The 27,303-nt window shown below is 39.5% G+C and overlaps 2 protein-coding genes across 7 annotated transcripts in view; one reads left to right on the forward strand and one right to left on the reverse strand.

The window, feature by feature from the left end:
- FZD3 (frizzled class receptor 3) overlaps positions 1–21,405 on the reverse strand; it is a 96,166-nt gene extending 74,761 nt beyond the window's left edge. For 2 of the 6 annotated variants that reach the window (XM_055577757.1, XM_055577762.1), the window contains exons 1-2: positions 20,273–20,476; positions 11,345–11,873 (exon numbers count right to left, since the gene is read on the reverse strand). In XM_055577757.1, the coding sequence (XP_055433732.1) occupies positions 11,345–11,533 (189 nt within the window). In that variant the 5' untranslated portion in view covers positions 11,534–11,873; positions 20,273–20,476. Of the gene's footprint in view, positions 1–11,344; positions 11,874–19,541; positions 19,656–20,272; positions 20,478–20,504 lie in introns of those variants that run through there. The other 4 variants (XM_055577758.1, XM_055577759.1, XM_055577760.1 and 1 more) reach the window with 4 other exon arrangements.
- Positions 21,406–24,997: 3,592 nt separating this feature from the next.
- FBXO16 (F-box protein 16) overlaps positions 24,998–27,303 on the forward strand; it is a 40,871-nt gene continuing 38,565 nt past the window's right edge. The window contains exon 1 of the mRNA XM_055580180.1: positions 24,998–25,180. The gene's annotated coding sequence lies outside the window, so the exon portion shown is untranslated. The remainder of the gene's footprint in view (positions 25,181–27,303) is intronic.

Below are 27,303 nucleotides of genomic sequence, written 5' to 3' on the forward strand. Positions count from 1 at the left end.
CAATTCTCCACTACTTGTGTATTTTTCACATTTTTCAATTTAGAAGTTTCCTAATTCCTGGCTGGTTTCCCTATCACACGATAGGCTCTTCAATCCACTTCACCAGGCTGTTGTTTGCTTAGGGAAAACCACCTTATTTATACTAACCTAAATAGAAGATAATAAGTCAGTCTGCTGGTTAATGCATGTATCCTAAAAATATAAGCCATGAATTTAAAGAATAAATACAATCACAGAAATTTCGTTTCCTCAAATGCCTATCCACAAAATGTTAATCACTGGTACAAAGGGGTATTAAATTATAGTATCCTCTTAAAAACAAAACAAAACAAAACCCTTCCTTTCAAGGTCAATTCAAACATCATCTGCAACTGATCCTTTCCACACATGATCCTTTTCTCTTTTGAATCCTCTCAGCACTATATGCCTATTTATGGCATTTACCAAGTTCTTCCTTTTAAGTTTCAGTCATTCAAATAAAAACATATTTAATAAATACTAAGTCTTAGACACTGCAACTGGGAGCTAGACAAAAAAGGACAGCTGGGATTTTAAAAAATAAAGTTTCTGTACTAATTTTACTTTCTAAATACACAATGTGTTTCTCACAGAAAAATCAGAAAACACAAACGTTAAATGAAAAACATAGAAAACACAAATAAATTGTGCAATCACTGTGGGTCTTGACAAAAATCCTTCCAGATCACTTACTCTACATGAACATGAATATACTTCTTTTCTTCAACAAAAACAGGATGATACCACATATATTTTATTACCTATTCCTATTTTTGTCATATTAATTAATGTATCAAGTTTGGCTTCCCTGGTGGCTCAGTAGTAAAGAATCCACCTGCCAAGCAGGAGGCACTGATTCAATCCCTGGGTTGGGGAGATTCCCTGGAGGAAGAAATGGCAAATCCACTCCAGAATTCTTGCCTGGGAAATCCCATGGACAGAGAAGCCTGGAGGAATACATCAAGTACAACCATTAGAATTTGACAGGCAAAGATGGAAATGAGATTATTTAGGCAGAAAGAGAATGAGAGGTCTAGAGACAAGAAAGCTGGTTTCTTTTATTCCTTTACTTTATTATACCACTTACAAGTGTAAACACACAATGTTGAAAGCTTCAAGTCACTTTGACCTTCCCCCTCTCCCAAAAAAAAGAGCAAAGTAAAACACTAGTGTTTAGGTATCTTTGGTACTCCTGTCAGGACTACCATTACCAACCCCAACAAACCCACAACTATTTATAATTCTAGGAGATCATGTGCTTAGGTACAGCTCTATAACCACAACCATGACGACTATCACCTCTTCCAGAATTCACAGTTTATAAAGTTCATTAACTCACTCAAACAGCCATGAAATTAAAAGACGCTTACTTCTTGGAAGGAAAGTTATGTCCAACCTAGATAGCATATTCAAAAGCAGAGACATTACTTTGCCAACAAAGGTTCGTCTAGTCAAGGCTATGGTTTTTCCTGTGGTCATGTATGGATGTGAGAGTTGGACTGTGAAGAAAGCTGAGCGCCGAAGAATTGATGCTTTTGAACTATGGTGTTGGAGGAGACTCTTGACAGTCCCTTGGACTGCAAGGAGATCCAATCAGTCCATCCTAAAGGAGATCAGTCCTGGGATTTCTTTGGGAGGAATGATGCTAAAGCTGAAACTCCAGTACTTTGGCCACCTCATGCGAAGAGTTGACTCATTGGAAAAGACTCTGATGCTGGGAGGGATTGGGGGCAGGAGGAGAAGGGGACGACAGAGGATGAGATGGCTGGATGGCATCACTGACTCAATGGACATAAGTCTGAGTGAACAACGGGAGTTGGTGATGGATAGGGAGGCCTGGCGTGCTGCGATTCATGGGGTCGCAAAGAGTAGGACACGACTGAGCAACTGATCTGATCTGATCTGATGTGTTAGGTACTATGTTAGCTGCTGGCCCTACAAAAATGAATAAGGACCTCAATAGCAAGTTCTGCTTTCAAAAGCATATGTCCTTCAGTAGGACCTGAACTAAAAAATGAGGACAAGTTCATACCCATTACAATGGCTATTATTCCAAAACAAAAACCCAGAAAATAGTGTTGGTGAGGATACAGAGATACTGGAACCCTTGTGCATCGCTAGCAAAAATGTAAAATGGAGCAGTTCGGCAGTTCCTCAAAAAATTAAACAGAATTATCATGCTATCCTAAAATTTCACTTCTGGGAATACCCCCAAAAAATTTAAAGCAAAGACTGGAACAAATATTTATACATCTGTATTCACAGCAGCTATATTCATAATAGCCAAAAAGTGGAAGGAACTCAAGTGTCTGATGAATGAATGATTAAACTAAATACTGGGCATAAACATACATTGAAATATTATTCAGTCTTAAAAAGGAAGGAAATTCTGACATTTGTTACAACATGGATGAATCTTGAAGACATTGTGCTAAGTGAAATAAGCCAATCACAAAAGGACAAATATTTTATGATTTCACTTAAAAGAGGTACTGGAGTAGTCAAATTCAGAGAGAAAGAAAAAAAGTAGAATGGTGGTTGCCAAAGGTTGAAGGGAGGGGAGAACAGGGAATTATTGTTTAATAGGTATAGTGTTTCAGTTTCAGAAGCTGAAAAAGTAAAGGATAGTGGTAATGACATACCAAGGTAACTGCACTTAATGCCACTGAACTGCACACTTAAAAATGACTGGAATGGGGGAATTCCTTGGTGGGCTCATGGTTAGGACTCCGAACTTTCACTGCTGGGGACTGGGTTCAATCCCAGGTTGAGGAACTAAGATCCCCCAAGCTGCATGGTATGCAAAAAAACAAACAAGAAAAGGTTCAAATGGTAAATTTTATGTTATATATATTTTGCGTACATGCATGCTAAGTCACTTCAGTCATGTCCAACTCTTTGCAACACTATTGATTGTAGCCTGTCACACTCCTCTGTCCATTGGATTCTTCAGGCAAGAATACTTGATTGGGAAGCCATGTGCTCCTCCAGGGGATCTCCCTGACCCTAGGATCGAACCCACATCTCTTGCATTGGCAGGCGGTTTCTTTACCACTAGTGCAACATGTATATTTTGCCACAATTAAAAAAATAAATCTGAGGAATATTATCTATAAGTGATACTATGAAATAGCCAGGATATATTAAGTAAAAAAACAAGGTAGAGAAAACAAACAGTATGACACTATATCAAAAGAGCGTGAAAGAATATATAGCTATAGACAGATATTATATAGACATTTTCTATAATTACTATAATTTTTAATGGAAAGATAAACAAAAAGCTTTAAAAAAACAACTACCCTCAAGGGAAGAAAAGAATAAGGTTAGGATTCAGCTGGTAAAGAATCCACCTGCAATGCAGAAGACTCCAGTTCAATTCCTGGGTCGGGAAGATCCCCTGGAGAAGGGATAGGCTACCCACTCCAGTATTCATGGGCTTCCCTGGTGGCTCAGATGGTTAAATAATTTGCCTGAAATTCGGGAAACCTGAGTTCGATCCCTGGATTGCAAAGATCCCCTGAAAGAGGGCATGACTTCTCACTCCAGTACTCTTGCCTAGAGAATCCCTGTGGACAGAGGAGTCTAACAGGCTACAGTCCACTGGGTCTCAAAGAGTCAGACATGAATGAGTGACTAAGCACAAACACAGTCCAGAAACTAGACTCCTCTGAATGTACCTTGTCATATATATATCAAGTTTCTAAACACGATTATAAAATAAATTTAAACAAAAAAAAATTTAAGTCATTCCTCAAAATCAAAATGAAAGACAAACCTAAACTGTGTATTGAGTTAAACCAAATAGAGGAGTACTTAACTCTAAAACACAGTAATCTGACTGGACATCCTTGGTGAAATACATCCTACTGCTAAGTCGCTTCAGTCGTATCTGACTCTGTGAGAACCCCTAGACGGCAGCCCACCAGGCTCCCCCGTCCCTGGGATTCTCCAGGCAAGAACACTGGAGTGGGTTGTCATTTCCTTCTCCAATGCATGAAAATGAAAAGTGAAAGGGAAGTCGCTCAGTCGTGCCTGACTCTTCGCGACCCTGTGGACTGCAGCCTACCAGGCTCCTCCTGGGATTTTCCAGGCAAGAATACTGGAGTGGGGTGCCACTGCCTTCTCCGGAAATACATCCTAAGGACATAAGAAATACAAAGAAAAAAAAAAAAGAAATACAAAAAAATCTTACAGTGCTTTCAGTAATGTTACTGCTAGTAGTAATACTGATATTATTCAGGAATTATATAATGTCTGTATATCATAAGGTTTCAGTATGAGAAGAAACAAAAATTCAAAAATATTAAATAAAAACTCTCCAATATTGTTTAACTACAAGTTATCAGTATAAACTCATGCTGAACTTTCTTTTTTTAAAAAAGTTATTTCCTAGCTCCATCTTTGAAGAGACCTATAAATTACTAACCTAGTATCAATAAGCATAGCACCCAGAGAGCAGTCTGTGAAAACCAGTGAAAATTCTTTCCAACTAAAAGGAACCAGCGCTCCCTAAAGAAAGTGATAATTCAAGTTCTGAGGCAGAATTTTACGAAATGAGGTTGGATCATACTAGAAAGCAAGGAAGCTATCAGAAACCACTAGAGTAGTATCAAAAACACTTAGGAACTATCTTGAAGAGGCGCTCACTACTAAAGACAGAACAGACTGAGCCACAGCAAAATAGTAACTGCAATGGACTGGAACACATAAAGTATGGAAAAAATCCATGAGTTCATAATGATACTTGAAAGGAGAACAGTGATATTTAAAAGGAGAAAGATCTCATTAGTTACTTTTGAAAGATTCTTGTGAATCAATTTATTATCCTAAAAACTAACAAAGGAGAACAGTTGCATATTTTCTGTCTTTTTTATATAAACTGAACATAAGAGTAACTCAACAGTCCAGTAATCAAAATAAGGAAGTTTCTGTTTATAAAGTATTCTAGCTGAGAAATGAAGAATGACAGAATATCAACATTTTACAAACCCCTCATAAAATTCTTGACCTAGGGAATGATCGATGGCTGCTAAAATTATACAGAGTAACAAGCAGATGTTACAGTGCCTTGGAAGTATTCTTTCAAAACAAAAACAGAGGACCATGGTGAGTAACACCACAGGGATGCAAACAGCAAAATAAAATTTGAGAAAATCTGTAAGGCAAGTGTATTACAAGAAAAAAGGAAGAGGGGAAACAGAAGGAGAAACTATAAATTAAGAGACATATCAACTGAGTAATGCATGAACCCTGATTTGAAAAGCCAACTATTAAAAAACTGAAATTCTAAGCATAATTTGGGCTTCCCTGGTGGCTCAGATGGTAAAGAATCTGCCTGCAATTTGGGAGACCTGGGTTCAATCCCTGGGTTGGGAAGATCCCCTGGAGGAGGGCATAGCAATCCACTCCAGCGTTCCTGCCTAGAGAATCCCATGGACAGAAGAGCCTGGTGGGCTACAGTCCATGGAGTCGCAAAGAGTTGGACATGACTGAGAGACTAAGAATAGCACAAGGGTAATTTGAACATTAATATGAAACATATATTTGAAAATATATTTGAACATATATTTGAAAATATATTTGAGCATATATTTGAAAATACTGAGGAAGTGATATGTTTACATATTTTGAAAGAGTCCTTACTTTATAGAGATATATATGGAAATATTTATGGATGAAATTATGGTGTGTGGCATTTGCTTCAAAGTAACCCAGCTGGGTGTGCAGTCATAAATGAAACAAGACTAGTATGAGTTGATAATTTTTGCAGCTGGATGATGGGTATATGGTGTTCCATATATGTCCACATAATTGAAATCTTCCATAATAAAAAGTTGCAGGGAGAAAAGGCTAAAATTTGAGCTTGGATAACTGGGAAACTAGTTCAAACATGCTTTGTTCTTAATGAGCCATAAAGGATACCAAAAATGTTCAGGCTTTGAAGATCTCTGTTTCCACTAGGATCTATGCACCTGCCAGTTCCTCATGCTGTAAGAAAATCTTTAATGAGAATTACAAAAGAAAACAGGAAATGGAGGCAAGTAGGAACCTTTCCAGATGCTTTTTCCTCTGATTATCCTATACAGGTTTAGTTTAAAAAAAAAGCCATCAACCTCCCAAAGAAATTAAAGACTGCTTATTCCACAATCTAACTAAAATTAAACAGACTGACGGGCAGCAAAGAATGATGCTCTGTATTTGAAGAGCACTTTAACTTTCTAAAGTTCTTTAAAATACACATAAATTGTACCATTTGATCTTAACAAAAACTTTGTAAAAGGGACAGGGAAAATACTTCCTAGAAGAAACGGACACAAGGGAGTCACAAGACTAGGCAGTGGCAGAATACAAGCGTTCTATTCCTGTTTTAGTGCTTCTTCCAATAAACTGTACCCGTCCAATTCAACGGGGCTTAATTATTCAATATTCAATATAGAAAAAAAAACTGTTCAGATCTCTTTCATTACCAATAAAGTCATAAATACCTGGTAACATGTAGGTTTCTAAAAATAGTTACTGACAATTTGTTGTCCATGTTGAACAGCTCCTAAAAATTTACTTGGCAATTCAGACAGTTCAAAATGGTGTGGGAAACTCAGGAATGAGCAATCTTTTTTCTATCAAAAGCCACAATACTTGGGGAAAAGACAGACATCAAGTTAAGAACTTAAGAAAAATTTAATGTGTGTGTTTGTGTATAAACGCACCTTTTGTAAAGTAAGAGAAATAAACATACTAACGAGGATCTAGTAAATGGACATTCACCCCATTTATTTGAACATGTTCCAATTTCAATGGAAGTACTGAGGAGGAATTCTCTATACACAATGAAAGAACACCCAACTTGTTGACTGTGAACAATAATAAGCAAATTAGAAATACCCCAAATTCTGCAATTTCTCTCCTGGCATCCTTAGCTCAATATCATATATTATTTCATTCAAAGCACTCATTTTGATTTCACCAAACATCAGTACAGGAATGAACCCGAGGCAGGCTTGAAGCCTGGGTCTGCTGAAACATACCATACCTAGGAAATGTCTTTCAACTCATCCAGTCCCACAAAGAACCCTCAAGAATGTGCTAAGGTTCAGTTCAGTTTAGTTGCTCAGTCGTGTCCGACTCTTTGCGACCCCATGAATCGCAGCACGCCAGACCTCCCTGTCCATCACCAACTTCTGGAGTTCGCTCAAACTCATGTCCATCCAGTCAGTGATGCCATCCAGCCATCTCATCCTCTGTCGTCCCCTTCTCCTCCTGCCCCCAATCCCTTCCACCATCAGGGTCTTTTCCAATGAGTCAACTCTTCGCATGAGGTGGCCAAAGTATTGGAGTTTCAGCCTCAGCATCAGTCCTTCCAATGAACACCCAGGACTGATCTCCTTTAGGATGGACTGGTTGGATCTCCTTGCAATCCAAGGGACTCTCAAGAGTCTTCTCCAGCACCACAGTTCAAAAGCATCAATTCTTCGGCACTCAGCTTTCTTCACAGTCCAACTCTCACATCCATACATGACCACTGGAAAACCATAGCCTTGACTAGACGGACCTTTGTTGGCAAAGTAATGTCTCTGCTTTTGAATATGCTATCTAGGTTGGACATAACTTTCCTTCCAAGGAGTAAGTGTCTTTTAATTTCGTGGCTGCAGTCACCATCTGCAGTGATTTTGGAGCCCAGAAAAATAAATCTGACACTATTTCCACTGTTTCCCCATCTATTTCCCATGAAGTGATGGGACCGGATGCCATGATCTTCGTTTTCTGAATGTTGAGCTTTAAGCCAACTCTCTCACTCTCCTCTTTCACGTTCATCAAGAGGGTCTTCAGTTCCTCTTCACTTTCTGCCATAAGGGCGGTGTCATCTGCATATCTGAGGTTATTGATATTTCTCCTGGCAATCTTGATTGCAGCTTGTGCTTCTTCCAGCCCAGCGTTTCTCATCATGTATTCTGCATATAAGTTAAATAAGCAGGGTGACAATATACAGCCTTGATGTACTCCTTTTCCTCTTTGGAACCAGTCTGTTGTTCCATGTCCAGTTCTAACTGTTGCTTCCTGACCTGCATATAGGTTTCTCAAGAGGCAGGTCAGGTGGTCTGGTATTCCCATCTCTTTCAGAATTTTCCACAGTTTATTGTGATCCACACAAAGGCTTTGGTATAGTCAATAAAGTAGAAATAGATGTTTTTCTGGAACTCTTTGCTTTTTCCATGATCTAGCGCATGTTGGCCATTTGATCTCTGGTTCCTCTGCCTTTCCTAAAACCAGCTTGAGCATCTGGAAGTTCACGGTACACGTATTGCTGAAACCTGGCTTGGAGAATTTTGAGCATTACTTTACTAGCGTGTGAGATGAGTGCAATTGTGCGGTAGTTTGAGCATTCTTTGGCATTGCCTTTCTTTGGGACTGGAATGAAAACTGACCTTTTCCAGGCCTGTGGCCACTGCTGAGTTTTTCAAATTTGCTGGTATATTGAGTGCAACACTTTCATAGCATCATCTTTCAGGATTTGAAATAGCTCCACTGGAATTCCATCACCTCCACTAGCTTTGTTCATAGTGATGCTTTCTAAGGCCCACTTGACTTCACATTCCAGGATGTCTGGCTCTAGGTGAGTGATCACACCATCGTGATTATCTGGGTCATGAAGATCTTTTTTGTACAGTTCTTCTGTGTATTCTTGCCATCTCTTCTTAATATCTTCTGCTTCTGTTAGGTCCATACCATTTCTGTCCTTTATTGAGCCCATCTTTGGATGAAATGTGCTAGGGTTACCTGTTCCAATTATTTGCTCCTGCTAAAAGCTGGCAAGCTGATCCAAAGTTCCTGGATCAGAGACAGGAGGGTGTCATCAGCAGACAAGTCCTTGTAAGGATCTAAGAATCCTTACTTCTATTTGCAAGTGTGCAAGTGTGCTGTGTTGACTGCTGAATTTCCATATCCTTTGCTATTACAGAAACTTTACACTCTCAGACTATCAGGAGACTTTGTCAGTGACATCACTGTCCTGATATGACAACCAAGCCAACTATCCCCAACATCACTTCATATCACTAGAGCTTTCTCTTACTCATCTAGGTGCTCTCCCTAGAATGAGTGAAATTCAGAAAGATGCAGTCTCACTGCCAACAAAATGTCTAGCCTATATGGGCATGTTTGAAGAGAGGACAGAGGCAGCTCACCATGCCACCATTATGAAAGCCCCAGGAGCCCACAATGAGAGATGCAAGTTCACGTGAAACAAATACATCGTCTTTCTAGTACTTTCTCTAGGGTCACTTAGAAATGAAATCTGGAATAGCATTAACACTTGTGGATCATCTATTCTGCATCATGCATTGTACTAGCTATTTAAATCTGTCATTTAATCCTAATAGCCATTCAAAGTGTTTTTGTTATTAGTGCCATTTCACAAATGATTTTCACAGAGATGTTGAAGTGAAGTGAAGTCACTCAGTCATGTCCGACTTTTTGCGACCCCATAGACTGTACCCTACTGGGCTCCTCCATCCATGGGATTTTCCAGACAAGAATACTGGAGTGGGTTGTCATTTCCTTCTCCAGATCACAGAGATGTTAGGTGACTTAATTTCAAAGTCTGAAAGCTGCTACATGAAAGAGGCAAAAGTTAAACCCAAATCAGTACATAAATCTTTATGACTTATTTCTTACAACTCTATTTGCTTTCCAAAGGAGTTATACTGACTTAAAATAATAGCAGAACCAAAGATATTCCTACTTCTTCATTTTTTTGGTGAGAGAACTGGGTAGTTTTAATACCCAACAGGGACTACCATGCCTGGAATCAAGTTCCTATATTAAACCAATATCCATTTTCATATACCCAATTTAACAGTCTATACCAAATCTCTCCTTACTGGTTAGACTTTGTATAGTCAGTGGAAGAGCAGAAATATTTTATTCAACCTCTACAATATTTCCAAGTATTTGGACTATACAAGTTGCCCTCTACGTTTCAAAATCTATGAATAATAATCTTCTTACAAAATTTCCCAGACAGATTTATGTTAGTTTATTTGGAAGTACTAAACCTTTGAATTTTACTATAAAATGAAGATTCCAAAACACGTAGTATTCAATTTGCTGAAAGCACTGTAACAAAGGATTAAAGACTAAAATTAAAAAAAAAAACAAACTGTAAATTCTATGTACTATGTAGCTACATTAATATTAGAATATGGGAAAATGGTAAAAACTATCACTTTAAGAGAACTAATTCCAAAAGTACTGTGCCAAATACTTTATAAACAATTCATTTTGTACCTTCCAACATGTTAACTCTATTTTACAAGCAAAGTGACAATGGTAAGAAAGTTCAAATAACTTGCCCAAAGTAATACAGACAGAAAGTGGTAGCTGCTGCTGCAGTTTATACAACTCCAAAGCTTTTACCTCTTACTGTCAGTTTAGAAAGTAAAGTGAAGTCACTCAGTCGTGTCCGACTCTTTGCAACCCCGTGGACTGCAGCCCACCAGGCTCCTCCGTCCATGGGATTCTCCAGGCAAGAATACTGGAGTGCGTTGCCATTTCCTTCTCCAACTGCCTCCTAATTCCTATCTGGTAAACATATCTTTGTCCACAATTCTAAAACCATTATTAAAACACATACAAAATTATTTAAACCTATTACTAACTATAGCCATTAATTTGTCATAGCTTCTAAAGTAAAATAATCAAAAAGTGCCTAAAGAATTATCATTAGAAAAATTCAAGTAAGGCAACAGATTTTCATGAAGTCCTAAGAGGTCAAGAACAGATAATTCACACAACAAAACCTTTATCACTGCTTGGGAGTTACTGTTCTTAAATTGATGTGAAGATAGTAAGACCAGGATACCATCGTCAGTATTTAAGACAATGTAAATACTGTAAACCCATCAGCCTAAAGGCTGAACCAAAGAACCCATTTTCAAAATCATGTTACCTTCAATATTTACTAAGTGAATTATGAATATTATTATTATAGTCTGCTCTTCAAAGTCTTATTATCAAATAACAGAAAAGATGTAACCATAACATGGACAATTTAAACTTCTGAAAGGCTATTACTTCCCCAGTTCCAATGTTTCAAATTTCTTCATAAAAGAATAATTGAAAACTAAGATGAGTAACATTCCCCAGACATGAAATCTTTAATCTATCAGAGGCTGAACCTAAATACATAACTTCTTAATGTACAAGATGCAGTTAAAAATAACATATTAGTTTTTCCTATTGTTTATCAGAGACATTCATTAGACTGATTAAAAGGGCAATACAGAGTAATTTTCTATGACATGCCAAATAATAGATGAAGTCTTACCTCCATTGCCAATGCTGCCGTCTGTTGGTCATAATGATTCAGAAGATTGGGCATGAAGGTAGTGTTATAAGGCAAATCTTGACACATCCTCAAGGTAATAGGCTCACAAGAAAACAAACTGTGCCCACCTATATGGCCCACAAACATAGTCAAGGGCCACAGACAGAAGACGATCCTACTCATAGCCATGCTTTCTTGATTGAATGAGATTCAGATGATCAGGCCTACTCAATATGTATTTTAGATCTTTGTACACCTGCAGGTCTCAGCTTGAAAGTACTTCTTCTATCTTACTGTTAAGTTCTTCAAACAGAAATACTCTTTGCACCGTCAGAGGTTTGTTAGCTTGGTCTCACAAAAGGCATTTGTTTTTGGTTTCACAATATGGGAAAATGACATCATCTTGCCTCTTCTTTTCATTTTATTACATCGGGCACCATTTGGCCAACGTGTCAAGTTGATCAACCACATTCCCAAACAACAGATTCCATCTTAGGAGAAGAGCTATTTCTTCCTTTGATTGAAATATCTGAAAAATAATTTTTTAAAAAAATGGGAGAAATTAGCAATTTCCTCTTAAAATATTATAGGCTTGATATTAAAACTTTGATTAGCTCAGTAAAGCTGCAGAATACAAAATCAGTATACAAAAATCAGTTGCGCTTCTACACACTAACAATCAACTACTAGAAAGAGAAATTTTAAAATACTGCCTTTGGGACTTTCTGGTGGTCCAGTGATTAAAACTGCACACATCCACTGCTGGGGCACCAGGGCACTCCCTGGTGGAGAACTAAAATTCCAAATGCCGGGCATGTGGCTAACAACAATCACAAACTTTGATGAGAGATACAATACTGCCTTACAGATAAAATACATGGGTATTTCATAAAAAAATACTATAGCTTTTCTACCTTATCATTCTTGCTATAGATATACCAGAGAATCCATAAATAGCACTTACAGGCACTATTTCCTCCCTCAGTTGTTTATATAACATATAGTTTAATTTCCCATCTATAATGGTAGTTTTTCATTTGTCACAAGACATAATTAATTCATTTTGAAAAACTTGCAAGCTGTTGTCCTAAATTTTATTTAAATATCTGCCACACTTAATACCAAGTTATTTAAATTTTATTATATATGTTTTAATCACTACATGATTCAGCAGATGGTATCTGTGAAAGGTGTAAAATATAAAGAAATCAAAAGATATGGATTGAAGCCTCTTCCCAACTATGTGAATCACTTAACTTCTCTGAGCTCAGAATTTTCCTTTCTAAAAATTGCACCTCCCTATCAAAGATGTATGAGTGAATTATAAAATAATGTACTCTATAAAAGGTAAAGCAACATCAAACTTTAGGTAGTTTTATTACTGAATGACAGTGGATACAAAGACTTACTTCTATCAACCAATACCGAACTGGGCAACAGAAGATTCTAAAACTAGTATCAGGACATTTTGCCAACAGTGCTTCATCCTTTTAGATAGTACAAAAATTTAGCAAATAGATAGATAAAACGTTTGACCAACAAATGCTTCATTACACACAGTCAGGCTGCAAAGAAAAGTCAACCCTAGAAAGTTACAGTGTGGGATATCAATGATTTCCAGTTAAGAGTTTCTACCAAGTTTCAGAGTCTGATTTGACACTGCCTTTCCTGGGGGCTTTCCTGGTGTCTCAGAGGGTAAAGAATCTGCCTGCAATGCTGGAAACATGGGTTCGATCCCTGGGTTGGGAAGATTCCCTGGAGGAGGAAATGGCAACCCACTCCAGTATACTTTGCCTGGAGAATTCCAGGGACAGAGGAGCCTGGCAGGCTCCAGTCCATGAGGTTGCAGAGAGTTGGATGCACTTCCACTTTCCCTTTTTTTCTAGGGACAAAACTATGCATCTCTTTTGGGGCTGGAAGGGTAGGTAGAGTGGAAGCTAGGTTTGGTAGGAAAAAAGTATATTCTAAAAATATCATACTTCCATTTGGTTTTGTAATCAAGTTAAGTCTGCTTTTACTTTGTTTTCATTTCACAGATGTCAAATATTTCTGTTTGAAGTACACCACCTCGGCTGGGAAAACATGAGAAAGTCAGGTTCAGAAATTCTCAGAGACCCAGGTTAACAGGACAACTCAAATAGATATTAGAGCCCATGACAGCTTAGACCTTGAGATCCTGAACCGGCTTGGCTAAAGCAGAGAAAGAAACTGTCCTTTGCGCACTACCAATGACAGGGACCTCTGCACCCCAAGCTTTCATTACTGGGCAGAAAAAACTATTTGGAGAAAGTAAAGCCATGGCTGAATCTTCCCAATTTCTTCCCCAATCATATGGTCTTGAGTAGGAGAAGGGAAAAGGAAAGTCTACAACCTTAGGAATTAGGAACACCAAAGTTACAAGCAACCTGTAGCACTGAAATCTTTAAATCAGAAATATTTGTTAAAGCTTCTTGGCCTGCCATATTTTTTCCTCCTTCAAGCTGGGCCCAGAAATGTGATGTTTGGCTATGGAAAAGTGATATTAAACACAGTCATGTATATTTAAGCTTAATTACCATACAGCACGGTAACAATTATGCATATCATTAAATGTGTCAAATAAGCCCTGAAAGCTTTATTTGGCTACAGAATCAAAACATTCATATAAGTTCCATTTTTTGTAGTTTGCTGCTTATGCAGCATGTTCATCTGCTTGCAACTTAAAAAAAAATTAAAGGGAACATTGCTCCCTACTGAATATGTATCTAACAATAAAAATTTCATTTAGACTATTTTTCCGGCAGTACTGGTTCCAAATTTATGGTTCAAAGAAGATTACCATACAAAACTTGAGGAAGAAACAAAGTAACATTGAGTTTTTTAAACCAGATAAGAAACCCGCTTATACTTCTGTCTACCCTATTTTACTTGTTTTTCTCTCAGTTATTCCGTTTGCCTCATTTACAAACAACGCTTCTCACAAACTTACAAAAGTGCTTTCTTTTATGTACTTTGACATTCCAATTTCCATACATCAAAACATTTTTGTAAAATTATTATGTTAGGCTGGGGTAGGATAAAACCTTAATACATTAAGACTGTAGTTTATGATTATTAAGATAAATAAGAAAAAACAGTAGAATGCCATGAGACAAGAAGAAAAATAGGAACAGCAAAAATATTAAGGAATTTATATTTCTTCCAAATCAGAGGTTCTCTAATTTTAATGTGCAGCACATTCATAGAATCTTAGACCCATAGGTCTAAGAAATCTGAACCTCTGGAAAATGAATGATATACATGTATTCTAATGATTATCTCAGTACTGTTACAAGTGATCTATAAGTCATATTTTGAGAAATGCTATCCTAAAATAGAATAATTTAAAACAGTATAGGATATTTGCACATAATTACGTGCTTAGCAAAAGTAATATATAAAATGAATTTTTTAAAAAGCAGATAAAGAATACTACTTTAATAGAAAAATGGAAAAAAGACATAAATTTACAAAAGAAATACAAATGGTCAACAAACATGAAAAGATATTCAACTTTACTAATAAAAACATACAAACATGATATATAACATTTTTGCCAATCAGATGAGCAAAGTAACAATAACAGAACACAGTATAGAAGAGGGTGCAGAAAAAAGAATATATTTAACATTCCAACACTTGGAAATACTTTTTTTTTTTTGGCTGTTCCACACCACTTGCAGAATCTTAGTTCCCCAAACAAGGACTGAACCTGGGCCAGGGCAGTGAAGTGTCTAACCACTAGACTGCCAGGAAATTCTCCATTTTCAAATACTACTGGAGGAAAAGCAAACTAGTTGGCATCTCAAAAAAATAGCTATGGACATCAAAAGCCCTTAAAATGTATATAATTTGATTCAGCAAACCTATTCTACAATTTATTCTAAGAAAGTAAACACAAGTACACATGATGTATAACTGAAATGTTAGTACAATATTGTTTATAAAATAAAAACCCAGAGACAATCTAAAAGTCTACGGATAAGGAATTGGTTAAACCAGGGTACAACCAACACATAACACACTCACTAAAAATGATGAGCAGGATCTGTATATACTGACTTGAAAATAGAGTAACAATACAATAAGTGAAAAATAAAATTTTAAATGGTTTACAAAACAGCATACAGTCTCCCACTTTTGTCAAAAATACACATACATGGAACAGAATAAAACTACCTGAATTGTTTAAAAATACAATAGGGACTTCCCTGGCAATCCAGTGACTAGGGCTCCACTTCTACTTCAGGGAGCTAGAGTTTGATCCCTGGTCAAAGAATTAAGGTCCCACAAGCTGCACAGCGTGGTCAAAAAACAAAAACAAAAAAAAAATAAAAATAGTAAAGTATTATAAATGCTGAAATGTTATTTTAAAATCTATTGTATGTTATTTGTGTATGGGAAAATTAAGTCTGCTAAATCTATAAATGTGTGCTGACAATAATACTAGTTGAATGAATGATTTACGGCTGTTGAAAGTAACAAGCCAAGGGACACAAAAATGCCCTACTACAGGTAGCAAGAAAAGCAAAAAAATGATGATAAACTTAGAATGGGTCAAAAATTGATTTTCAATACTGAAAAAAAAATCAGATCACCTCTCAGCTGAATCAAATATTATGCACAGTTAAAAAAAAAACTTTTGGTATATATTCTAAATTGCTCTTCAATAACATGATGAAATAAATGCTTCTAATCAGGATCATGTGAGTATGGATAGCAACAGTCCTTTCTCCTAAGAGAACCATCCTTGAAGAAGCTGTAAGTTTCAGACAACAGGACACAGAAGATTGAGGAAACCAGGAAATACTGAAAAAATACAGCAACTGACTACATAAAGGTTAAAAGTTTTTTTTGCATTCTTTTTGATATTACATCTTTTACTATAGGAATCTGCAGAATCTCAGCTGAATAAAGGGAACTGCTGGATTAACTGGAGGCAACAGTCTCGGGCGCCAAGGACCAGTAAAAAATGAGGGGTCTGGCAACAGTTTTTCATGCCCTAACCCTGAGAAAAGAGACATTCACTTCTTTACAGAGCAATATAAGATATGTGGGAAACTAATTTCAGATTAAGTGACCTGATGATTATTTCAGCAGAAAACAAAAAGGACTAGATACATTTAACCCTACACTTTAATTTTTATCAATGTGTAACATCAGGAATCTGATATTCCCCAATTTACCAGTTCTCTTTTGATGATAAAAAGTAAAAGCCCCTAAAACAAGCTGAGTATCTGTCTTAAAGAACAGCAATAAAGGGGATGCAATCTTGGAAGACTGTCTTCAGAGGCTGGCTACAAAGCCAGACCCAAAGAACTCAGGTGGGAAAAGCAGGAGAGGCAACTGTGAGGAGGAAAGCAAGCAGGCAGAATCCCAGAAGAGACAATGACAAAAGTGGGCCCTGGGGGCTTGTCAGCAGGGCCCTGCAACAAAAGATGTTAGCAGTTCTAGTCCAATTCACACCTACTGTACAGAAAGCTTCCTTTCAGCTTTCTCAGCTTAGATTTACTTATCTTGACACACTGTAAATGTACCTAACATTTTGCGTTTCCAATTCAGAAATTAAAGGTTGCCTCAAACACACTGGCTACGGTGGGAACAGGAGGATATTCTTTTGTCTTCTTTCAGAGTTTTCCAAGACTGCATTATAAGGATTAGCAATCACTACCTCTGAAGCTTCTTCTCTCAAGGAAATTATCATCTTGTTAGAGAGCAAAGTACACACTGAAAGCGTATCACTGCTCAAAGTGCTAGATTCCTTTTCCTAAAACTCATGTGGGTTTTGGCCTTTTGTTTTCCATATCTTATTTAAAAAATAAATTCATTCTCAGGATACTGTTTTCTGGTTGCTAAAGTTTATATAGCTCCATATTTAATTCATAGGGCCTAGATTCTTACTAATCTCAAGGTATCACTTTGCTACTTTATCTAATTTTTAAAGTCCGTCTAGTCATCTACTGATTACAAAAGATAATCTAATCTTCCAGTGTGCTGAGTGATGGGGCTTAAAAAAAAAATACAGGAAAAACAAATACATTAAAGTTCAAAATTAAAATGAATAGTAGGCATCAAAATCCAGTCCATCTTACAAATTATACATTACATTTAAGACTAGAGAAAGCAGAAGCAGAAGATCTTTTAAAACTAAAAACAAAACTGGAAATTTAAAAGATGGCCAGAGTCTGGACTTTAAAAAAAAAAAAAAAAATCAGGTTGAAATTCCAGCCTGGTTTCCCTTTTCCATTAAAATGTGTTCAGAAAATGCTCTAATATCAAGCTCCTGATTTTATTTTTCCCCTTTAGCATGGCTGCATGTTTTGACTACAAAATTAGTTTAATGAGATAAACTTCGGGGACCAGGATTTTTTTTAGGCCTACTAGCCTAGTTGTTTTTTCTTAAATTTCATTCACAGCCACTCCTTGGATCCACCAACACTGTTGCTAGTTCTCAGCATAACAAATTGTAACTCAAAGATAGATTCACCATTTCTGATGCAACCGTCAGTTAAAACTGCTTTCTTGTCAAAGAGGAGTTGTTACTTTTCAAATATTCATTCCTAACCTTCTGGAAGTGCCACTATTAAAAACCTTCACTTCTTTCCTCAAGACGCTGTGACCCTTCTCCCAAATCTATACCGAACAATTCCTCTCATGCATATTTCAAAGTCTTGCTTTTCATTTGCACTACTGATCTTTTTGTGGGCAGCTGCAGCTTTAAACGTCTCTAACTCTAGAAATTTAGGAGTTAAAAAACACTTGAGGCCAACACTGCTCTTCCCTGTGAAAGAAGGTAAAGATGCAGTAAGAACTGTTTCCTATCACATGTCTCCTAAGAAAATAAAGTCAACAGCAGTCTGACATCAACAAACTAACATTCTCTGAATAAGTTTTCAGTATGACATCTCATAGTTTTACTAACACACATGAAATTGAAGTTGGGGAGAGAGATTTTTTTCCTGTCAAGTCGGCAACAGAGGACTTACCATGACTTTAAAACCCCCTCTCTTTGCCCAATGAGGACACTCTCACAACACTGTGCTATACAAAGAAAGAATGTGCACTTTACTATTATCTTCACCTCAAGCCTCCCTATTTCAAATATCTCAATCATGGCTGGGGATCTCTCTAGAAAAATCCACCTAAATGTTCAAAGCACAAAATAATGCTCAGAGGAATACAGTACCTAAGATGAAAAAAGGGATGAAAGAACCTATAGTCCTTTCTTCTTCTATTAATAGGGCACTGGTAGATTTAGGAGAGATGTAGAGGCAGGGAATATTAGTGGATGAGGGAAAGAAAAAAAAAGGAGGAGGAGGAAAGAGAGGGTAGGACGGTAGGCTTTACTAATTACCTTATTTTCCTGACAGTTTCAGAGCACTTGGGGGGAGGAGGGTAGAGGAGGAACCTGTTATTTCACTAAATAAAAGGCAACACTGTAAGAAGAATTGCATCTCAATTATCTTTTATTTTCAGCTCTATCCTTGCAAGCCTGCCTACTTAAGCTTTTACATCACTTTCCTATCTTATTACCTCTATGTTGTGGTTTGGTACTTCTCTTTTTTTTTTTTTCTTCTTCTTCTTCTGGAGGAAAAAGAAAGTATTGATTTGCTTAAAAGTACGGATGGAAAGCATTATCTTGAGGAGAAAATGGTTCTTAATAACAGAACTACGGGTTTATCTAGCCCTTTGCCTGTCAGCACACCACTAAAGGCTAAAAGAAGGCTCAAGAGGGAGGGAGGTAGCATCCCCCTAGTCAACTCTTTGTTTCCTTGCCCCTGCGGTATTGGCTTTGCCAAGTAACCCAACTGCCGTAAATAAACATTACAAGTCTCTCCAAACTACTTCTATAAAATAAGATCTTGTTTGACCAATCTAGAGCAGTCATTTATTTCTATAGCTGCTGGTCTGCTCTGCTGCTCTGTCTGCCTACATTCAGAAGGGAACCAAAATTCAAATTTTCATTTATTCTGGGCCAAAAACCAGACCTTTTTTCCTCCTTCCTAGATATTTTGCAACTTCAAGTTGACTCCTCTGCCTAAATTAGTGGCATATGCTTTTGTTCTTTTAAAAAAGAAAGAAAGAAAGAACACCCTTTTTTCTCTTACTGAGGAAGGCACCTAACTCTGAAAACGGCCTCGAGGAAGATGCTAAAATGTCTTGAAACGTTTAACAGTACCTTATTTCAGAGGCTATGGATGAACCTCCCCGCGGTACCCCAGGGCAAACACACGGAGCGTCCAAGGGGGCAAGAGGGTGAAGCCTTGAGGAGGAATATGCAGACTTTGCAAAACTGACGGGAGGGAGGAGAGGGGACAACTTTCAGGAGTAGAAACAGGAGGCAGTCCAGATGCTGCGACGCCGCCCGGGACCCGGGAAGCCCCGAGGCGGGTCCCGGCGGCCCCCCGCACCCCCGCGCCCACAGCGCTCGGTGCATTGTCCTCCCCGCCAGCGGCCGCGTCCTCCACCCACAGCCCCCAGCGGCCCGGGAGCGCCACACGCCCCCGCGGCGCCGACCGAGCCCCAGGGCTGGGCCGGGGGCGGCGCGGAGGGAGCGCGGGCCACACTCGAACAGGTTGCTCGGCGCGGGCTCGGGACCGAGAGGGTTAATCCTGTCGGCGGGCATCGGTCCGCCTCAGCCCCCAGCCCGAAACTCGGGCTCCCCCGCGCCCCGCCGCCCACCCCGAGAAAGCCCCGAGACACCCCTCCACAGCGCGGCGCCCAAGGCTTTTGTTTTGGCGGCGACGAGAATAACGATCCCTGAGGAGGAGGTGCCGCGGCTGCTGGTGGCTCTTCGGCACAGGGTTAGACCGAGCAGCGGGCAGCCGCGGCGGCACCTCCTCAGTCCCCACTCCTGAGTCCTTTTCCCGCTGAGCCGGACGGGAAAGGGCCTGCACGACCCGCGCTCACCTCACACCTCGGGGACAGGCTCCCGGGGGGCTGCAGCGCCGGCCGGAGGCGGCCGCAGGTCCCTCAGGTAAACGGAGCCACCGAGGACCGCCGGCGCGCGCCTCTGAGCGACCGCGAGCTTTCGCGATCGCCGGGGCGCGCGGCCCGGCGGGGGCGGGAGGGGGGATGCGCGCGCACGTACGGCGCAGGCGCGCTGCGCACGCTCGGCCGAGCGCTCCCATTTTGAGCGCACCTTCTGGATACCCGTCCGCGGGTTTCGTTGTTCTTTACGTCGCGCCGAGGCTGATGCCTGGCCCTGTCCGGCCCTCGCGGAGCCGTTCCGCGCTCTGGAAGCTTTTCTTAAATGCCCTCAGTCCCCTTTGCAAAGCTCTCCCTCCCTTCCCTGCTGAGACAGTGCTGCGACTCTCATCCCTCAAGCCTGGAACGCTATTATTGCGAGACCACCAAAACCTGTTTCGAGAACCAGCGTGCCCCCTGGGGACCCGGGGATTGGAGATGGTTAAGAGGCGGGTGCTGAGGGTGGTACTGGGTGCAGATGGAGGTAGTCAGCTTTCATATTGCAGAGCTCCAGGCTGAAGCAGCAGAGCAGATACCCTCTTTATCAACACCCACTTTAGTGAGCAGGAGGGGCTTGAGGTTATTGGTGGCATTCCCCATCTTCTGTTCTTTGGGAAATGTTTCTTCTCTCTTTTTCTTCATATGTGATTTTATTTTATTTTTTCTACATAAGCTCTTTCAGAACTTAAAGATTCCTTAGAAATCATCTAAACCTAACCTCTAATTATTCAGACGCAGAAAAGAGCGGCCCCGAAAGGTTAAAAAGACTTACCCAAAGCCAGGCAGCCTTTTAAGGGCTGAGTCTGGATTCATTCATTCCAAGCCAAAGCTGTTACCTTTGCCTCCATCATTTTACCTACCTTCCTCCTTTTCCTCCCTTTTCAACCTAGACTTCACAGGCATCATTTTGTTCTCTGGTAGCACAAAGGACTTAAAGAAATACTTTGATCTTGTAGAATAGTATGACTGTACTTAACGTTATTCAACTATACACTTAGTTAAGATAGTATATTTGAATACAATTTTCTGTCTGAATCTTTGCCACCCCATGTTAGGAGACTGACCAAAAACAGCTATATAATCTGTGGTTTATCCAAACCCTTGGGACACATCTCTGTGGCATCTTTAATTATAGGCAACTATTTTATACAAAGAAAAGTGGAAGTGTTGGTCCCTCAGTCCTGTCTTTTTGTGATCCAATGGACTGTAGCCCACCAGGCTCCTCTGTCCATGGACTTCTCCAGGCAAGAATACTGGAGTGGATTGCCATTCCCTTCTCCAGAGGATCTTCCCGACCCAGGGATGGAACCCAGGTCTCCTGCATTGCAGGCAGATTCTTTACTGTTCGACCACCAGTGAAACAGTCTTTTTTAAAGGTGCTCCCTCAGTTCAGTTCAGTTCAGTTCAGTCGCTCAGTCCTGTCCGACTCTTTGCGACCCCATGAACCGCGGCACTCCAGGCCTCCCTGTCCATCACCAATTCCTGGAGTTTACCCAAACCCATGTCCATTGAGTCTGTGATGCCATCCAACCATCTCATCCTCTGTCGTCCCCTTCTCCTCTTGCCCTCAATCTTTGCCAGCATCAAGGTCTTTTCAAATGAGTCAGCTCTTCGCATCAGGTGGCCAAAGTATTGGAGTTTCAGCTTCATCATCAGTCCTTCCAATGAAAACCCAGGACTGATCTCCTTTAGGATGGACTGGTTGGATCTCCTTGCAGTCCAAGGGACTCTCAGGAGTCTTCTCCAACACCACAGTTCAAAAGCATCAATTCTTCGGCACTCAGCTTTCTTTATAGTCCAACTCGCACATTCATACATGACCACTGGAAAAACCATAGCCTTGACTAGATGGACCTTTGTTGGCAAAGTAATGTCTCTGACTTGTAATATGCTGTCTAGGTTGATCATAGCTTTCCTTCCAAGGAGTAAGCGTCTTTTCATTTCATGGCTGCAATCACCATCTGCAGTGATTTTGGAGCCCAGAAAATAAAGTAAGCCACTGTTTCCCCATCCATTTGCCATGAAGTCATGGGACCGGATGCCATAATCTTTGTTTTCTGAATGTTGAGCTTTAAGCCAACTTTTTCACTCTCCTCTTTCACTTTCATCAAGAGGCTCTTTAGTTAAATGATAATAAATACTGAGCTTAGTCATAAATATAGTTTAACATCAGAAGATGAGCTATGGGAAATGCATCGTAAAAGAGATATGAAATGATATTTTCAATATCATTAATAAATACTAATGAAGTAATACTTTTTTAAAAAAAAGTAATGTTGATCCTTAAGCTGATTCTTATCAAGTCATTGTGTCCTGTGGAGCCAACACTTGACTCTACTAAGAGTGAGTGAAGCATCTAAGCGTTAATGAAAATCATTAACCTGCTTCAGGTGCTTCTAGATCCCTTGTACCTTCAGATCCTCTAGAGATGTGCTGCTGTCACATTTTTATGCAATTTACACATGGTCTTGTGAAAACTGTCAGGCATAGAACATATCTTGGCTCCTAGTGGGAGGTGGGAATGATGTAGAAATTATCACTGAATGTATCAACATGATCACATCTCAGAAATAGACCACTGACTGAAAGAAGCAAACTACAAAGTATGTAAATTATGATAGCTCTTTAAAACAGTCACACTGTTTATGAGGCCAAACATGTATATATAATAAGGATAAAAAGTGGACAAGTGGGCAGCACACTAATTTCATGACAGTGGATGCCTCTAGGCAGGCAGGGTGGAAAATGACATCTGGGCAGCATGTAAAAGAGGCTTCAACTGTTAATCACACACAGGAAGCAAAATGTTAACATTTTTAAAAATCTCTGCAGGGAGAAAAGGGTGTTTCTTAGGCAAGTCTGTAAATGTTTCTTTATGATTGAAATGTTTCCTTTAAAAATAATGTTGAGGGACTTCCCTGGTGGTCCAGTAACTAAGATTCCACCCTCCCAATGCAGAGGGCCTAGGTTTAATCCCTGGTCTGGGAACTAGTGAAAGACAGGGAAGCCTGGCATGCTGCAGTTCATGGGGTTGCAGAGTCAAACACGACTTAGCAACTGAAGAATAACTGGGAATTAGATCCCATATACTGCAACTAAAGATCAAAGATCCTCTGTGCTGCAACTAAGATCCAGTGCAGCCAAATAGGTACATATTTTTTAAAGGAATTGTTTAAAATTTTAAATAAAAGCAATGTTAAATTTTCAAGTACACTGAGCCAATGTGCTCACTGTGAACACAATGTGAATGGTGTTGTTCAGATTTGGGGCATCAGCAGTCAGACTGATGAAGGGCTGAACAAGGCAAGGTCCAGAGGATGCTAGTTGAGAGGATCGATGAAAGGGACCTTATTTTCAGGGATAAAAATATTCAGATCTAACAGGGATAAAGTGTCAGGCTCTCTTTAATCCCATCTTTCTTTCATTCAATGTTATAACCACCAATAGAAAGTCTTTAATGAGCAGGAACTTTACTGAGACCCAACACTCTCCCAGCGAGTTGTTAAAACTGGTCTCTTTCTGGATGAACCCGTTTTGAAACCATCTATGTTAACTGGTAATACATGGTAATTTAATATTGCATCTACTTACCTCCCCCAGGCCTCCACCCCTGCAAAAGTCTTTGTTTATTCATCTTACATACAACCTGATCATAAAACATACAACCATACATAAAACCACTAGGCTGGAATTCAGACAACATAAGTTCTGATTTCAATTTGGCCACTTACTGATCCTTTGTCAACTCGAAAGAAAGCAGCAACCTCTGTGAGCTTTACTTTTCATTTTCTTTTTAAATGGGAGATATACGAATGCTGCCTATTTCAAACCAATGAAACAATATAAACATAGGGTTTACATTTATTTACCTTGGAAGAGAGTACATTTTTATTTATTTTAGGAAACATGAGATAATGAGAAAAGTCTTCTTTTTTTAAATTTGGTTAGCTGCTGCCCATAAGAAATGTTTTACACTTCCCAGAGGTCCCTTTCGAAATGTTGTTTTTCTCCAGCATTAGTTTATAGTTCTATCCCAGTAGTTATTTCTGCATTGCATTTTCAAATCCTCCTCATTAGATTTCTTTTTTTATTCTTGTATTCTCACTCTGCCTCTCATTACATGGTAGATGCTCCATAAATATAATTAATTAAATTAAACCAGATCGTAAAATTTCCCAAATTTGGAGTTATCCTTATTCAGGCATGCCATCTGCTGGTTCCCTGGTGTATCTGTTGGTCGGCCTGAATTCCTTAATCCAATAAATTAAAATTCATGTTGAAGCATTGCTGAGTTTGTGTGTTGGGCAGTTTTCCCACGTTCTTCCACTTCCTGCGTGCAGGTGCTATTCTTTCATTGAACCTCTCCAGAATTGTTTTTCCTGCAACCTTCTTTTACCTGTTGGCCACTCTAAAAACCCGGAGAAACGGAGTTGACGTTTCAGAACCCTGGAGTGACCAGAACGATATAACTGGGCATGCTCAGTAGGTTGGCCTGATTTGGAACACACTTATGGCTTGAATGGGGGCATTTAATGCTGTTTGTTTCAGGACTGGCTGCATCTTCGTCCTAGCATTATATTGAGAGATGACAGCCTTTCCCACCCTCTCGGCGCTCACACTTTTCCATTTTGTCCGTGTGCCCAATTTTGGAACCAGCCCTCTAGGATCTCCCGGCCAATCAAGAGACCACACATTGTTGCCTAAGAGACCCCGGATGCCCACGGAAAGATTTATAGGTAGTGATTGGCCTACTGGAAGGGGGGTGCTAGACGGAGTCACAGAAACAGGAGCTATGGCAACACCAGCGCTAGAGGCTTGAGGAGAAAGACTTGAAGAGAAAGACTTAAAGAGGTGAGAGCAGTGATCACTGCATGAAAAAGATGGAGACTTTTTTGAGAGCTCTTCTCTCAGGTCCTCCTGGGCTTCTCACGAGCCTTGGCAGTGACCCCGGGAATTACATTTTGCTCTGTGTTGTCAGTTAAATTACCAGATGCATCATATATATGAAATTAACAACCAACAAATAATTATTTCTATGCCTATCAGAGCACTAGCTCTTTGCATTGTCTTATAGTTTCTCTTTGTTTCCACCTAGTTGAATATAAGATGAATTCATATTTAAATCTAACCGTACCCTATTTCCTGATCATTTCCTGGTAATCTCTTATTTCCTCCTCTGATGATACTGCAGTGTACAATGGGTGAGCTGTGTGTTAGTGGAGAAACTCAACCCTGTTCTGCTCTGTAAACGCCAAATAAAAACCCAATTATCCTGAGTCTAACCCGAAAGCTCAGTTCCTAATGTTGAGTTTTACCTTCTTTGCCACTAGCTTTAATCCTTAAACCACCTCACCTCCACTATTGTGTTCATTGGTTCGGCTGATTTAGACAAGTATTTATTGAGCACCTACTGTGTACTACTGAGATTAGGATTCAGGTGAGCACATTCAGAAAACCACATTAGCAAAGACGCACCAATTTTTGTACCACATTCTCTGATCTGAAGTTCAGTGTGTCTGTACAGATAGAGCATGAAGGGAGAGAGAGGAAGATGAGCCGAAAAGGTAGGTGCGGGTAAACTCATGGTGTAACTAGATTAGCGTGCTAAGGATTCTGTAGCCATTATCGAGTCTCTGAAGGTTTTCGAGCTGAAAAATGACTAACGGACCTTTTAAAAAATACTTCCCTGAGTAGAGTAGTGGTTAGCCAAAGCTGGGGAGTAGGGAAATATGGAGATATTGATCAAAGGGTACAAACCTTCAGTTATAAAATGAGTAAGTTCTAGAGACCTCATGTACAGCAGAGTGACTATGTGGTGATGGTGGTGGTAGTTTAGCCGCTAAGTTGTGTCCCACTCTTGCAGGCCCATGGACTGTGGCCCACCAGGTTCCTCTGTCCAAGGGATTCTCCAGGCAAGAACACTGGAGTGGGTTGCCATTTCTTTCTCCAGGGGATCTTCCTGCCCAGGGATCATGGCGACTATAGTTAATAATAATATATTAAATACTTGAAATTTTCTAGAAGAGTAGATCTCAAGAGTAATCACACACACAGAAGCACACACATGCACACACACGCACACATACACACACACACAAGTAACTATGGGAGGTGATGGATATGTTACATAGTTTGATTGTGGTAAGCATTCCATGATGTGTACATATATTAAAACATCACCTTAAATATATACATTTTTATTTGTTTAAAAAAAAATCCTCTTGCAGTAGACTATAACCTCCATTATAGTCAAGACTTGTCTTTATAGCTCTAATACAGACCTAATAGGTCTTTAGTGAAGTTGTGCAATGGTGACGGTGTGAAGAATGGCTTTGAAGATGGGATTGGAGGTGTGTTACCACTGGAACTTTACCAGAGGACCTAGCCTTGCCTTTAAACATGACACTAGAAGCACACACTGGGGGTAAGGGCCACAAGCCCTTTTTCTTCCCCTTTATCCAAAGAAAAATTTAAGAGGAACATGCAAGGACATCCATTAAGGGGGAAAGAGGTCATGAAAAAACAACAGCAAGGTTTGTATGTAGAAGGAGGGAAGGCAACTTGCTTTGTTTGTTATTTTTTTGTATGTTGTATGAAAGCATCTGAGTGGTCTGTTCTGTGAACCAGTGTGGGCATGCAGATATGCACACTGCCCGTCTTCTACAATGGACAGAGGAAAAAACTGTAAAAGGATAATGACAAAACCCAGGGCAAGATACCTCCATTTGCCTGCTTCAGTAAGACTATTATCAAGAGGGCTCTTTTTCTCAGCCAGGCCCATCTCCTGAAAACCAAACTTTATTCAAGTTGATTTGAAAAAAGCCTATTTCAAATAATTTCTAGCTCTGAAGAACCAGGAAGAAAAAAAAAAACAATGCAAAACCTTAGGGAGGCCCTGGAAAAGCTATTTTGTCCTAATCAGAAATCGTGCTTAGAATCAGATTGTTTTCTACTCAAACTGGGAAGAGAGTTTC

This window comes from Bubalus kerabau, chromosome 4 (assembly GCF_029407905.1).
Source record: "Bubalus kerabau isolate K-KA32 ecotype Philippines breed swamp buffalo chromosome 4, PCC_UOA_SB_1v2, whole genome shotgun sequence".
NCBI lineage: Eukaryota > Metazoa > Chordata > Mammalia > Artiodactyla > Bovidae > Bubalus > Bubalus kerabau.